The sequence below is a fragment of the Chelon labrosus genome (genome assembly GCF_963514085.1).
Source record: "Chelon labrosus genome assembly, chromosome: 22".
Classification (NCBI taxonomy): domain Eukaryota; kingdom Metazoa; phylum Chordata; class Actinopteri; order Mugiliformes; family Mugilidae; genus Chelon; species Chelon labrosus.
Genome location: NC_140355.1, coordinates 6,838,144 through 6,851,731, shown reverse-complemented (window position 1 = coordinate 6,851,731; position 13,588 = coordinate 6,838,144). Strand labels below are relative to the sequence as shown.

General features: G+C 44.1%; 1 protein-coding gene across 2 annotated transcripts; it reads left to right on the top strand.

The window, feature by feature from the left end:
- Window positions 1-369: 369 nt before the first annotated feature.
- pigo (phosphatidylinositol glycan anchor biosynthesis, class O) lies at window positions 370-11,670 on the top strand. 2 transcript variants are annotated; one of them, XM_084572739.1, is made up of 11 exons: window positions 370-567; window positions 838-1,316; window positions 3,292-3,435; window positions 3,554-3,677; window positions 4,013-4,172; window positions 5,961-6,143; window positions 6,264-7,860; window positions 7,941-8,144; window positions 8,618-8,802; window positions 9,043-9,113; window positions 9,877-11,670. In XM_084572739.1, the coding sequence occupies exons 2-11, from the start codon at window positions 839-841 to the stop codon at window positions 10,004-10,006; spliced, it is 3,276 nt and encodes a 1,091-aa protein (XP_084428865.1). In that variant the 5' UTR covers window positions 370-567; window position 838; the 3' UTR covers window positions 10,007-11,670. The 2 variants fall into 2 exon arrangements, with proteins under 2 accessions (XP_084428865.1, XP_084428866.1); XM_084572740.1 differs by lacking the exon at window positions 370-567 and having other exon boundaries at window positions 654-1,316.
- Window positions 11,671-13,588: the final 1,918 nt, after the last annotated feature.

Sequence of the window (13,588 nt, the reverse complement as noted above, 5' to 3'; positions counted from 1 at the left end):
AGGCACATTCAAGGTCAATTCAGAAGAATTTGACTTAAATACAATACAATAAAATAAATGTATTATACAGAATGAGTTTTCTTGAAAGGTTACATAGTGACGCATCCCTCCTTCCGCCTACCCATGTTTTTACGCCCTTTACCTTGTCTTACAGGAACGTATAGTGATTGTAATGTATTTTATTGAAAGACGAATTAAGTTAATTTTGTGCCTGTTTCTTTCCAATGGTTATTTTGCATTATGTGCAGAAAAGAGGCACTAGCATGTTATGTTATTCGCGTCTCAGGAGCAAAAACGTGTACCTGAAAGTATAAATTCGGGACACACCGAACAGTCTGACGGTGTTACAAAGAAAAGCGTCCGCCAGGAATTTCCGCCGGGTTCCGTGCACGCTGGAGTTCCTATCTGTCACCAGCCATCTAATCTCGTTGCACCCGAGTCCCAATGAAGGTGAGCGCGTCGCCTCGTTCTCTGTTTACCTGAGGCACCTGTACCGCTGTGTTGTTAACACACACACTGACGTCCGCCCTCCGGCCGAGAGAGGACAAAAACCCCAGCTGCTGCAAGGTCAGTGACAGAAGCGAGGCGAGCTAGCCGCTGCTAACAGCGTTAACTTACTAACGTTAACGTCTCCTCCTTTTAACGTTAGCTCGTTGTATCCGTCCGTCTCAGCACCTTGTCTGGTTCTTACGGCGCTTAAAGTTTCTGTCAAGTTACATTTATAGGTGTGTGTCGTAAAGAGAGTGTCGCTTAAAGACTAAAGCCGCTGCTCCTTTGACTTTTGTCGTAATATAAGTCCCTGAATGTTACCTGTACCTGTGTTGCCCGTGCTCGTAGGATGAAGGGGCTGCCGGTGCTGTCCCTGCTTCTCTGGACGTGTGCGGTGTACTTCGTGGGCATCTACCTGTTCGTGGGTGGCTTCCTGCTGGTGCGGCTGGAGGTGAACAGGACCAGCACCTGCGGAGACGCGCTGGAGCCCGCAGCGGAGCCGGCGGACTTCTGCCGCGCCCAGCCGCGTTTCCTCAGGGTCGTCCTGCTCATCATCGACGCCCTGAAGGTCGACTTCGCCCGGTACGACTCCAACAACACGGCGCCGCGGCCTTACGAGAACAAGCTCCCCGTGCTGGGGGAGACTCTCTCAGCCAGGCCTCTCCAGAGCCGCCTGTACCCCTTCCGTGCTGACCCGCCCACGACCACCATGCAGAGGATCAAGGGCTTCACCACGGGGTCCCTGCCGACCTTTGTGGATGTTGGTAATAACTTTGCGTCCAGTGCCATCTTGGAAGACAATCTGATCCACCAGTTTGTGCAAGTGGGTGAGTTGTTACACAGACGTACATCTGCTGAGATTCATTTTATTGTAACGGCACGGTACATACGAGGAAATCCAGGTGCACTACCTGACTAGCATACACACGTGCACACTAATTTCACACATACACAGTATGAAAATCATGGAATCGTTTTAGTGTGTGTCGCACAGATTGGAATTGTATTGCTCTGATTAAATAATAAATAGATTCAGTAATTAAATATAACCAGGTGTCAGATTTTAGTGCAGAGTTCACTGTCATGATTGTTTGGGGGTAAAAGCTATTCATCAGTCTTGTGGTCCATGCTCTGATGGACCAGCATCTCTTCCATGAGGTGAGCAGTTAAAACAATTTGTATGCGAGGTGGTAGGAAACGCTCCACGCCTTCAGGACATGTACGTAGATGGTATCCAGCAAAGGCAGCTGTGATATATTATGATGCATGACATCATTTGTGGAGGAACTGAAGAAATAGGTTTTCAAAGAGTTTAATTTAAAGCTTTGATGAAATTACCAGCTGTCTGAGAGCACTGCCGCTGCACTGTTGGTTAAGTGCATTGAGCATCTAACCACATCCCGACAGATGAGATAAGGACACATATCAGCAAGTGACAGTAATGACTTAGGATGCAAGAACAACTTTTGTATTCTGTTAACTACGTACAGTAGTAACTCACTAACCATATTTTTATAAATGATGATCGTCCATTGTTATCGCACATTTTATATCGTGGTACTCGCTCATCTAGCGCAAGGGTGCCCAACCTTTTTTGTATCAGAGACCAGTTAATATCGACGATGTTCTCATGAGTCGGTATGTATTGAATTTGTAAAGTGACGAGCACCATACCAGTTAGTTTGGATGCTGAAGTCACATTTTACTCGGATTAACAAATAGAAATATTGTCTGAGCCACGCCTCTATGATCCTGCATCCAGACGACCCCATGGCACTGTCCTTGGGAGGCGACCTCATCCAAAACGTCTCATTACATTCGGTCTGTTCTTCAGTTTAGATTGTGTTCATTGTAGAAAACTTCACTTCAAAGAGATATGTTTTTTGTGGCTGTGGGGGTATTCAGTCTTGATCTTGATCCAGAATCCCAGCTGAAATATATATATATATATATATAAAATAAATAAATTCAGCCCATCATTATTTGCATTTATAATCTCAAGGAGTCTGTGTTTGACATTCACAAGTCGATCACAATTCCATTTCTTTGCATGTCTCGGGTTATCTGTGTTCGAATTCTGTCAAAAGTGAAGCCTGCTGCCCCAGCTGGGCCAAAGACAGTCCAGCCTCAGTCTCTTCTCAGAATCACAACTAACGTTAGGAACATGTCAAATATGCTCCTGTTCGATCATCGTCCTCATAATTCCAGTTTGACTGTAACTGCAGACGCTTAATCTGCTAGTTTAGAGACAGTCGTCGTCCTCCCCTGAAGTGACAAATTTGACTCTGCTGAGAAAGTTGAATATGTCACACACAAATAAGCAAGTTTTGTTGCCAGCTGTGACTTTTTCTCTGAAAGAATTCCCTGTAGGGGCTGAAAAACCCTGGCCAATATGCTCCCCCTTGTGGTGGATTAAGGTGCAGAACAGACATGCTCGGCTAAATTCACAGTAATTATCTTCCAAATAGCCTTTAATACGACATGATTATTATTTATATTTTATTTCATTTATTTATATGTATATGTATATGTATATATATATATATATATATATATATATATTTATTTGAAATATATATCACATTGTTTTTTCAAAGGCCCAACAGTAAATTCTCTGCAGACTGACACAGGTCAGTGGTTTATATCATAGTTTCCATTTACCAGAGAAATATACAGGACACACATACCTGTTTTCCCCAGTCTATTTAATGCCACAAAATCGATTATTAAAACTGAAAAGTGTTGAAATAAACCACCTGTGCTGTCTGATTTAAAATGTGCATGTCTCCCCCCCCCCCCCAGGTAAACGGGTTGTTTTCATGGGTGACGACACGTGGGAGAGCCTTTTCCCGAAGAAGTTCTACCGCTCTCTGCCTTTCCCCTCTTTCAACGTCAAGGATCTGCACACTGTGGATAACGGGATCCTGCAGCATCTCTACACAACCAGTAGGCATTTACTTGATGTGCATGTCATGTGTGGAAAAACAAACCTCAACTTACGTGTTTAATAATAGAAGACTACTAGCACATCTGTCCATGTGTCTCTTGCTGTTGGTTTTAACAGTGGTGGGTGGTGATTGGGATGTCCTGGTTGCTCATTTCCTCGGGGTGGATCACTGCGGTCACAGGTTTGGCCCCGACCACCCGGCGATGGCTGACAAGCTCACGCAGATGGATGGAGTCATCAGGTCAGTCTGTAGTGCAGCTGCTGCATAATTTATTTTTTCGGCTGCAGTCCCCGTCAGGTGCTGTCATATTACACCTGTAATGCTGCGGATATATCATTTACTGACACTGTTATTTTAAGGCAGGGTAAATCAAGTTAATTAGATTTTTGTATAAATGTGATCTAAATTCAGACATAAATGACAAGGTGTTTAAATGTTTCAAATGTTCTATTGTTGAGACTGCTGGTCAGTTAAACATCAAAACTAGTTTCATGGATTTACAGGAAGAAATGTTTAAGAACCCAAATGGCTGTATTGATTGAATCCCTCTGACCACATCTGTTCTTTTCCTTCAGGTCCGTGATGGACCGTCTACAAGATGACACCCTCTTGGTGGTGATGGGAGATCACGGGATGACAGACACAGGGGATCACGGTGGAGAAAGTCAGAAAGAGACCGATGCTGCTCTCTTCCTCTACAGTCCTTCGCCCATCTTTCCAGGACCCCCTGCACAGGTGGGTCTGTCAGTTTTAACCCGAGGTGATCAAAGCATGTCTGCAGAATGAATTCCTATTTAAAATGGAAAACAGTAGAATGGTATCTATATTATTGGTAAAAACAGTAGTGCCAGTGTAAATAACACTTTTGAATACTACATTAGTAGTGCTCATTTCAAGGTCCATTTAGACTTTACAAACAGTTAAGCATATTTTTAAGCATATAGTCACAGGTAGTAGAGTCGATTATCTACTGTAATAGTCACTCTACAAGTCAGAGTGAAACTCACTGATGGGAGGCATGGACTGTACTATAAAGATAGATGAACTCTCTGTGATGTCAACTATAGTTTCCTGAAGAATAGATTTGAAGCTTAGTGTGGGTGGCACCGGCCCTCGTCATCTCGGCAGTGCCCTACTCTCCACACTCCACACTTATTGGGTGTTTAGACTTCTGCGTTAAGTTGAAGCTACGGCGACGCTTCGTAGACCCTAGCACCGTAGCTGACGTGTACCTCCTCAGAAATGTAACTATGCGCCACGGCACCACAGACCACAAGAGCTGTGATTGGTCCGCTTGGTAGTAGTGTTTTTTTTTCCTTTAGTATTTCTGGCTGCTTCTCAATCTCTGCAATTTTAGAATAGATTGTTTTGGATGAATAAAGATGGAACACATTGAGGAAAGGTTAACTGAGGAGGTTCAGAGATAAAAAAAAAAAAAAAAATCATTTGTATGACTCATGCTCGAAATTTTGTCAAAGTTTCGGTCGCCATGAAAGTGAAGTAGGAAGTAGAAAGACAAATTAACCCAACTGGCAAAAAAGACACAGTGCAGACTAGCATTCAGATGCCTTTATTACAGAGCGAGCCAGACTGAAGGGCGCACAAGTATAAATGGCTCGCCCCAGCATAGGCTGTGTGCGTATGTTCTCTGAAAGTTGTACTCTAAAAGAGCCTCTATTTCAAAAATGAACAGAAAAGGGGAGCTTGAGTGGAGCTGAGTAGAGCTGCTGAAGTCCAAGCAGACAACAAATGACCTGTGACTGCACACGCCTTGTCACTCAAAGCAACCACGCCCTTAATTATGCATAACTTTAAGCCTTGATATTAATGCAAGCTGATAAGTTACACAACCCCCCCCCACATACAGATGTCATGAACTAATGAAATTAGCTGGACTGTACCAGACTGTAAACATTTTATTTTTGCTCTTAAATTGTTGCATTTTAACATGGAGGACTAGGAAGATTCACTCTTTTGCTACTTCCACATTGGCTTCGTGTTTTCATGTTTCCACCCCAGAGGTTTCTGCTTGGTAGGCATTAACATGTGATCTTTAGACCGTTTCAGAGAACAGAACATTTCACACTATTTTATCTTAATGTACGTTTGTCTTTTGTCCCATCTCTGTGAATCACCTGAATGTTTTCTGTATTAAAACTATCAAGCTACTGATGCGTGCACATTTCTATTCATGGTAGACTGTGCAATTCCCGGAATCCATTACACTGATGCTGGCAGGTGGTCAGAGATAAAAGTGGATCTCGCACTAAAGCAGTGAACTCCACCGCTGATTTCCATAATTGCCCGAGTTCTGCAATATATTGTGGATATTAAGAATCACAAGAAAGAAATGTCACGACGATAAAGGAAGCGGAAATTATGAGAGACGATGATTTTACGCTGCGTTACCGAGATGTCACATCAATTCTGATTTTTGACAGTGCTGAAAAATCATTGCAGAGGTTGCAGCAACATGGAGCACTAAACTATTGCTGCATTTTTTTTATTTTTTTTTATTTACAGAATGAACCCGACGTGGTGCCCCAAACTGACCTGGTGCCCACCCTTGCTCTGCTTCTGGGCATTCCCATCCCATACAGCAGCGTGGGACAGGTTCTCTTGCCTTTATTCCCTTCACATGCACAAACAGAAGGTGCAGTTAGAGGTCTCAGCCAGCTGGAGGCACTGTGGATCAACGCAAAACAGGTAGTCCGTTCAGTTTTTCTAAACCCACAAAAGGTTTAGTGGTTCACGTATCCTAGAGCATGTTTGGTAATTCTGTTTTTTTTTTTTTTTACGGGTTCGATTTTACGTATATTTCTGAAGGTCAACCGTTTCCTGGAGACCTACTCTGGCATGGCCAAAGACATCCCACCAGAGAGCCTCTCTCAGCTGAAGCAGGAATTTGCACGCCTCTCCTCCGAGTACCTCGCCACCGCTAAAGAGGGTCGGCCACCCTCCCCCCTGCTGGCCTCCTCTCTGCAGGCCTACCTCACCTCCGTCAGAGAAACCTGCCGAGCCACCTGGGCCCGGTTCAACCCACTTAAGATGGCAGCCGGTTTGGGCATCCTGCTATTCGCTTGCCTGACGTGTTTCCTCCTCTCTGAACTGTCTCTGGTGTTGATCAGGGAGAATGGTGCAGGACTGAAGGCCCCGGTTGCTGTGGCACTCATGGCGGGGGTTAGTGTGGCCGCTGCTCAGCTGCTCACACAGGGCTACGTCGAGGGAGTGTGGTGCCTGGCAGCTGGTGCCTTCAGCTCTGAACTTCTCTTCCTCTGGAGGGCTCGTCGAATCAGTACGCCGGCCGTGTCGAAGAATGGAACCAAAGCCCTAAAGAGTGCTAGCTGGCTGACACCGCGCCGCCTCCTCGTCCCCTCTCTTGTGGTGCTCCTCCTTCGTTGTGCCTCCCTGCTCTCGGACAGCTATGTGATCGCTGAAGGCCGGGTTGTGACTTTTCTGGTGTTCTCCCTGGCCCTTTATATTCCCATCCATCTCAACTGGGATGGCCTGCTTCTGCCCCCAAGCCATGACCCTCTGAAGCCCGCTGGTCTTCTGCCCTCCCCGGCCATGTCCCCGTCAGCTGTGAGGAAAGAAAGCGGCACCCTCCTGGCCTGCTTAGGACTCCTTGTTGGGAGCCTCTTCTTCTCCCTCTCCTTCCACGGCTGTCGAGAAGAGCAAGGCTCCTGCCAGCCTTCAGCGTTCCTCGCTCCTCTTTCCCGGCTGCAGGACAGCAAGCTGAAGAACATCCACTACTTCCTCTCTGTCATCTCTCTTGGCTTGTGGACGTTTCTGCTGAGACGCTGGCTCTGCCACTATGGTAATCTCAACTCTTCTGGTGGGACTGTGTTCACAGCCCGCTGGATTCTGCCACTGCTGTCTGTATGCCTGGGTCTCCACTGGGCAGTTAGTGCCACTCCCGAGGACAGCTTCAGGAATCTAGCTGAGCTCATCCGCCTGGCACAGCTGGCCCTCCCCAGGGCCGCCTTCTGTCTCCTGGGACTGGGGCTGTCCCTGATCTGGCTCGACCCTCTGACTGTGTTCGTGAAGACCAGGGCCGCAGCTTCAGCCAGAAGCTCGGCTCTACCCCCGCCCCGCTACCGAGCAAGCACCGGCATCAGCCCCCAGGCCGAGCTGCACCATCTCATCCCCCAGATCTACCAGCGCATGCGTCGTTCCCTGGACGACGGAGAGCTGAGTGGGAGCGGTGAGGTGGACAACAGGCCCGCTGTGGAGGCCTACGGACTGGGAACAGTCTACTCTGCCCCTGTGCTGTTGTTTTGCGGCCTGCTGGGAATTGGTCTGCTGCTGCTGCACCCAGAGGGCATGGCTGTGTCTTTCCTCCTGCTGCTGCTGGAAATGGGAGCTCTGCTGCACATTCACGCCTCCTCCACAACACTCCGTGGCCTGTATGGATCATATTCGGGTAAGATGTTCAGAATCGCATTTCGTTTCCGGTCACGACACGTTCTCTTTCTGCAATTTTGCTCTCATTGTTTCCCTCAGGTGGGTTTAACGTGCCCTGGACTCCAATAGTGCTGTGGTCCCTGGCAGCCACCCAGTTCTTCCATGCCACAGGTCACCTGCCCACCTTCCCCTCTATCCAGTGGGGCGCTGCCTTTGTGGGATTTCCTGATGGGCACACAGGCACGCTACTGCCTGCCTCCCTGGTTACCCTCAACACCTTTGCCTCACACATCCTGTTTGCAGGTAGAGATACTTGTTCATGGAACTAGGCTGTTTCTAGGAAGTAAAATGTACAAGTAATTCCAGAAAAACATTCAAATCAAATTATCGTTGTCTTTTGGCGCACTGAATGACAAATAAGCCTATTGTTCGAATTCATGTTTGGTTCCCAGAAGCTAAAACAATTCAGTTACAAATGCATAAAAAGTCAGTAAAGCCACATAGCAGCTTGATCACTAACACAGTTAAGCTTGTTTAGTAAAGTAGATTAGTCTTGCCAGATCATGCATTTAGTTTTAAATAACATTTTTTTTATTGAATAATAAAACACTCTCTGTTATCAGACTCATAGTATACAGGAAAAATATTGTATCCCAGAGCTATCGAATACCAAAAGAAATCAAGTCAAGCAACTCCTTGTCTCCTCACTGCTCGGAATGAATTGTGAACCTGCAGCTTGCTGATTCCTTTTCGTGTCCCTGTCTCATTGTCTTCAGTGGGATGCCCGCTGTTACTGTTCTGGCCACTGGTGTGTGAAGTGCGTGGGAGCAGAGGAGGACGAGCTTGCGGCGAAGACGGGGAGGACGCTGTGATGGAGATGAGACTGAGAGAAAACCCTCAGCAGTTCAGCGCTGCTCTTCTACAACTCACAACACGCTACCTCTTTATTCACGGAGCACAGGTTCGTCCTCAGCCCGAGAAATGCTCTCGTCTCAGTCTCTATAGCTTCACATACTGTCGTTCATAAATGAATAATCGCACTGAACTGAGGAATCAACTAGCTGACATTAACTCATTTCTAATTTCTTAGTGTTGTGGTCAGGTTTTGGCACATTTTCTTCCAGTTCTTTGGCTCAGATCCACTTTTAAATGTGTATCAGTATCACATCACACCACTCTCGAGTCTCGGTTCTCTTCACAGGTCTTTGCATCAGTCTGTGCGGCTGCTATCCTCAGGAGACACCTAATGGTGTGGAAGGTTTTTGCACCCAAGTAAGTGCCTGAATGGATTTCCTAGCTCACACAAACTCACTGACAGTAAAGGCTTTTGAGAATATGGACGCACTGCCTCTCTCTTGTTATCACAGCTCTGAAAAATCTACAAGTTTACTCTTTGTCTTGTGCCGGGTTGTCCATCCGTCTTATTCCTGTGAACTTAATAGCTCAGGAGTGCCTTGAGGGAATTTCATCAAATTTGGCACAGTAATTTAGTTCACATTGAACTGAATACATTTTAGATATCAGAAGTCAAGCTTCTTGAGACTCAAACCTTGATTTTGGTCAAAACTAAACAAGGCGCTCTCTAATTGTGACAAAAGAATCACTGAAATGTCATAAGATATAATGAAGTGATGACATTTTATACCCAAAAGGTCTGCATCACTGTGACATAGTCTTTCTTGAAGGTCTGTAAAAGCACAGTTTCATTGTCTTTATTACAATTATCGTTTGAGTCTGGACAGACAGGGATGTGAACTGTAAATTGGCCAGTTAGTGTGTGTTACTGCTATGTAATAATTCTATATTAGTTAATGTTAATGTGCAGTAACTTCTGAGTAAATGAACTTTAAGTTGATATTTGCATACTGAAACAATTTTTCTTATTTGTTCTGTTTACTGTTCACATTTAGAAAATATAGACTTCATCTGTTTTAAATAAGCATTAACAGGTTCTGTTTTTCAGTTAAAGGTTAAAGTAAGAATTCATTTAGAATAGTTTGAACGTTTGCATTTTGTTTTTGTTTTGTCCCTGCAGGTTAATGTTCGAGGCTTCAGGGTTCCTGGTGAGCAGCGTGTTCCTACTGATCGGGGTCACGTTAGTGCTGAGAGTGGACGTGGCCGTGGGCCGCTGGTTTAAGAGACTCATCCCAGATGTATCCAGGTAGCGACGGCGCTGCTGCTGCTGCTGCTGCTGCTTCTTCTGCTTTTCCACCGGAGCCCACCAGAGCTCACTGTGCCACAGAGAAAATTGCCATGGTGGTCACTAGAAAGGATTTTTCTAAATAAAATTTTAAAAAAAAACAAAAAAAAAAACAAACATTGCCATTGGTGATAAAGATCCGACAGATATGTGAGGTGGCCTCTTGCTGTAACTCTTGAGGGCATTAGTGAGAGACTTTGAATCTCGGTCTAACCGAACTGTGAGCGTTGGGACTTTTTATACAGTGTTTTTCATAAAAAAAATAATATGTGTGATGAGGTTAAAGGCCTTTGAGGTCCAGTCCTGCTTGTGTTTAAAGAAATAACAGCCTTTTCTGAATGTTCCTCCTGAAGTCATGTTTTCTAACTTATGAATGAACCCTTCCAAGCCAGTCAGTCTTGGAAGGGGTTCATCGTGCTGGAGACAAAAGCTTTGTTGACAACGTACAGTTTACAGACTCCACTTGTCTGCCACAAATAGTTAAGACATTTTCATAGCATTTAAATAGATTTGGCCTGTGATATTTGACATTTTCCCAATTCATAATTGAGACTGTTTACTACTTATGTGCAACACAACAGCTTTATTGACGATTTGATAAAAGATAAATAAATTCTATCTAAATCTGGTAAAACAACATTTAAATTTCAGTTTTCCACCCGTATGAGCAGGTGGAGGTTAAGTGTCTTACTGCAGAATCTGCAACTGGCTTTTCAGCTCCAGACAGAACACTAAAGCGAAGCTGCCTCCCAGGGTTTGGAGCTACTTCATCATCGGTGCACAAGGTGCTCTTGTCTCTTTGGTTAAATCCATCAAAGTGCATTACAGCATGTCTGTCATTTCTCCTCCGCTGGAAGAGAACAGTTATTTTATTTTTTTTTGTATCACTCAATATACTGAACTAACCAGTGTGTCTGGTTACTGCCAACTCCTATTGCTGTGTAGTTATTAGAGTTTTTACACAGTTAATCTGTCTTTAATTTTTGTAGGATTTAATTCCTAACCCTTAACGCATGTTTATAATGAAGATTTTTTTTTTTTTTAACGACAGATTCTAATTTCAAATCAAACTTTTGTTCTAATTAGATCCCATACACCGTTGACAAGTATAGATGCCTAGCTTTAACAGACGCCTTTTTTTTTTTTATGTCACAAAGTTGGCGGGATTATTAGAAACACTGTCCGTTAATTTATTTCTGCGGCACGTCTGAGTCCGTGTCCGGCATGTGTAGATATGTTACCGCACTGCAGCTGTAGTCAGCAGCTCAATTAGCTAATGCAGGATATCGAAGGGATGTTTAGCTCAGGTTGAATTAGCTGCAGTGCAATTGTACTGAATTCCTCAGGCTGCTGTATGGGCGTGATCAGTCGCTCTGCTGCTGTAGTGAGGGTTTGGATTGGTTGTGTGATGATGATGATGATGATGATGGGGCACATTTGTTTCAGTTTGAAAATGTTTAATATATAAATAACCGGTTAATTAAAAATGATTTTACATTCTCTGGAAACTGTAATAAAACTTTTCTACTTGATGTCTTGGCTTGATGGTAATTCAGATGGCGAGGATTAGATGATAGGTCGAATTAAAGAGCCTGCGTCCACTTACAGCTTTATAATTATTTATGGTCGCAGTGGAAACCATTTATTTGGGACATAAAAGTAGTATTTAATGTTTTGTTTATTGACCAGAGGCTTCGGTGGAGGAGATGGGTGCTGTCATAAGACTTTACTGCCCATCACTAAAGCTCCTTCATTCATTATTTACCAGGGCTTTCTACATTTCCAGCGCCCATAACTCTTGAGTCCTTGAAAGTCTCTTTTTTTTTTTTTCCACATGAAGTTATCTATTGTCAATCAGCTTGCCTTAACTTATAAAAGAAAAGAAAAAAGTAAATTGAAAAGTAATATTTAATGGCAAAATATATAAAAAGCTTCTGACAGTTGTTCCGGTTAAAATGGGTCTCCTCTCAGTGACTGCTGTTATTGCTGTATACCACCAGACACATAGTGAAACTTCATAAATTACAGTATTGAATGTTCCCTCATTGGATTGTGCTCACAAAGTGTAGCTGAAAGGAAATGAAGTAACGCAAGGCTTGGCTTCGGTACAGCATCAATAAGACCTCGAGCTTTGGAGAAAAAGAAAACAACGAGAGAATGCTGGAGATAAAATGAAATCACATTCGCAAAGACAGAAATTAAAACAACCTTTCAATGGCAATAGCCAAGCGATTGGTATGGACCCGCAACACTTTTTAAGGTCATATATTAAGGTCATTATGTGATATGGGAGCATGGATGCATGGATGATGGATGAAAACTGTCTTTTGCATTGTTGGGAAACCAGGTGGGGTCAGTGTGGGTCGGTTTCCTGCAGAATTCGTTTGGAGCAGTGGGTGGATATGGGGGGTTGGGCAATTCTTAATGATTTTTTTGTTGAGAAACTTTCTTTTATGTTCTGGGAATCTGGGAAACTGTAGAATTTAGTGACATCCAGCAATGAAGATGCAGAGTACAACCAATTGAAAGACCTGTACTCAATCTCCTCCCTAACAGTCAGTGTTTGGTTTGTCCATTCTAGGGTTGTGCAACATGGCGGACTCTGTCAAGAGAACTTGCTCCCTGTGTACAGTAGACAGGCTCTAGTGATGTTCGATACCATCAATTTCCTTTCTGATCCAATACTGAGTAAAATTCAGGTTGGTATCGGCGATACCGATCCGATACTTTGTGCAAATACACCTAATGTATCTGGTTAATCTAAAAAAAATAAATAAATAGTGTATTTCAAATCATTGCTTCATAAAGAATACAGAATGCTGAAATAGCTCCACACATGACTCCGTTTCAGTCTGTCATTGTGTCTATAAACTGAGTGATTGACTGATTGAGCAGCGTGCTGCTGCGCTTACACATTGCGCACTTACCCAGGTGGAAGAAAAAGTAGTCCTCACCAACCACATATCTTTAGACAAGATCTCAATAGTTTTGTTACTTTCCACTGTGTACCTATTAATGATATAGATTACTTCAAATGACTGAAGTATCAAAAGTATCAATATTTTGATTTGAGAATTGATTTTTGAGCATAGGGATCTGGTCTCAACTTTGGGAAGCTGCTGAAGGACATGACGCCGGTCATCAAGTCCACCATGCTGATAGTCAAGTAAACCCATGGAGCGGGTCATTGAACATCACTGAACGTCAACATTAAAACCACTGACAGGTGAAGTGAATAACATTGACCATCTTGTGACAATACAATGTTCTGCTGGGAAACTTTTGGACCTGGTATTCATGTGGATGTTACTTAGACATGTACCACCCACCTAGACCAGACCAGACACCCCCACCTCATAACAATGTGTGTGTGCCTGTGTCAGACTGAGAAACAGCACAAGGTGTTTACCTGGCCTCCAAATTCACTAGATCCCAAACTGATCAAGTATCTGTGGGATGCACTGGAACAAACCTGATCCACAGAGGCCCCTCCCCTAAACCCATAGGACCCGAAAGTCCATGTCCATTCTCTGATGAGTCACGGCTG

Excerpts from the sequence above, each read along its gene's own strand:
- pigo (XM_084572739.1), top strand. The coding sequence starts at position 839 with ATGAAGGGGCTGCCGGTGCTGTCCCTGCTTCTCTGGACGTGTGCGGTG. Across the intron at positions 7,861-7,940 it reads CCTGTATGGATCATATTCGG|GTGGGTTTAACGTGCCCTGG; the intron begins GTAAGATGTTCA and ends TGTTTCCCTCAG. Across the intron at positions 9,114-9,876 it reads TGGAAGGTTTTTGCACCCAA|GTTAATGTTCGAGGCTTCAG; the intron begins GTAAGTGCCTGA and ends TTGTCCCTGCAG.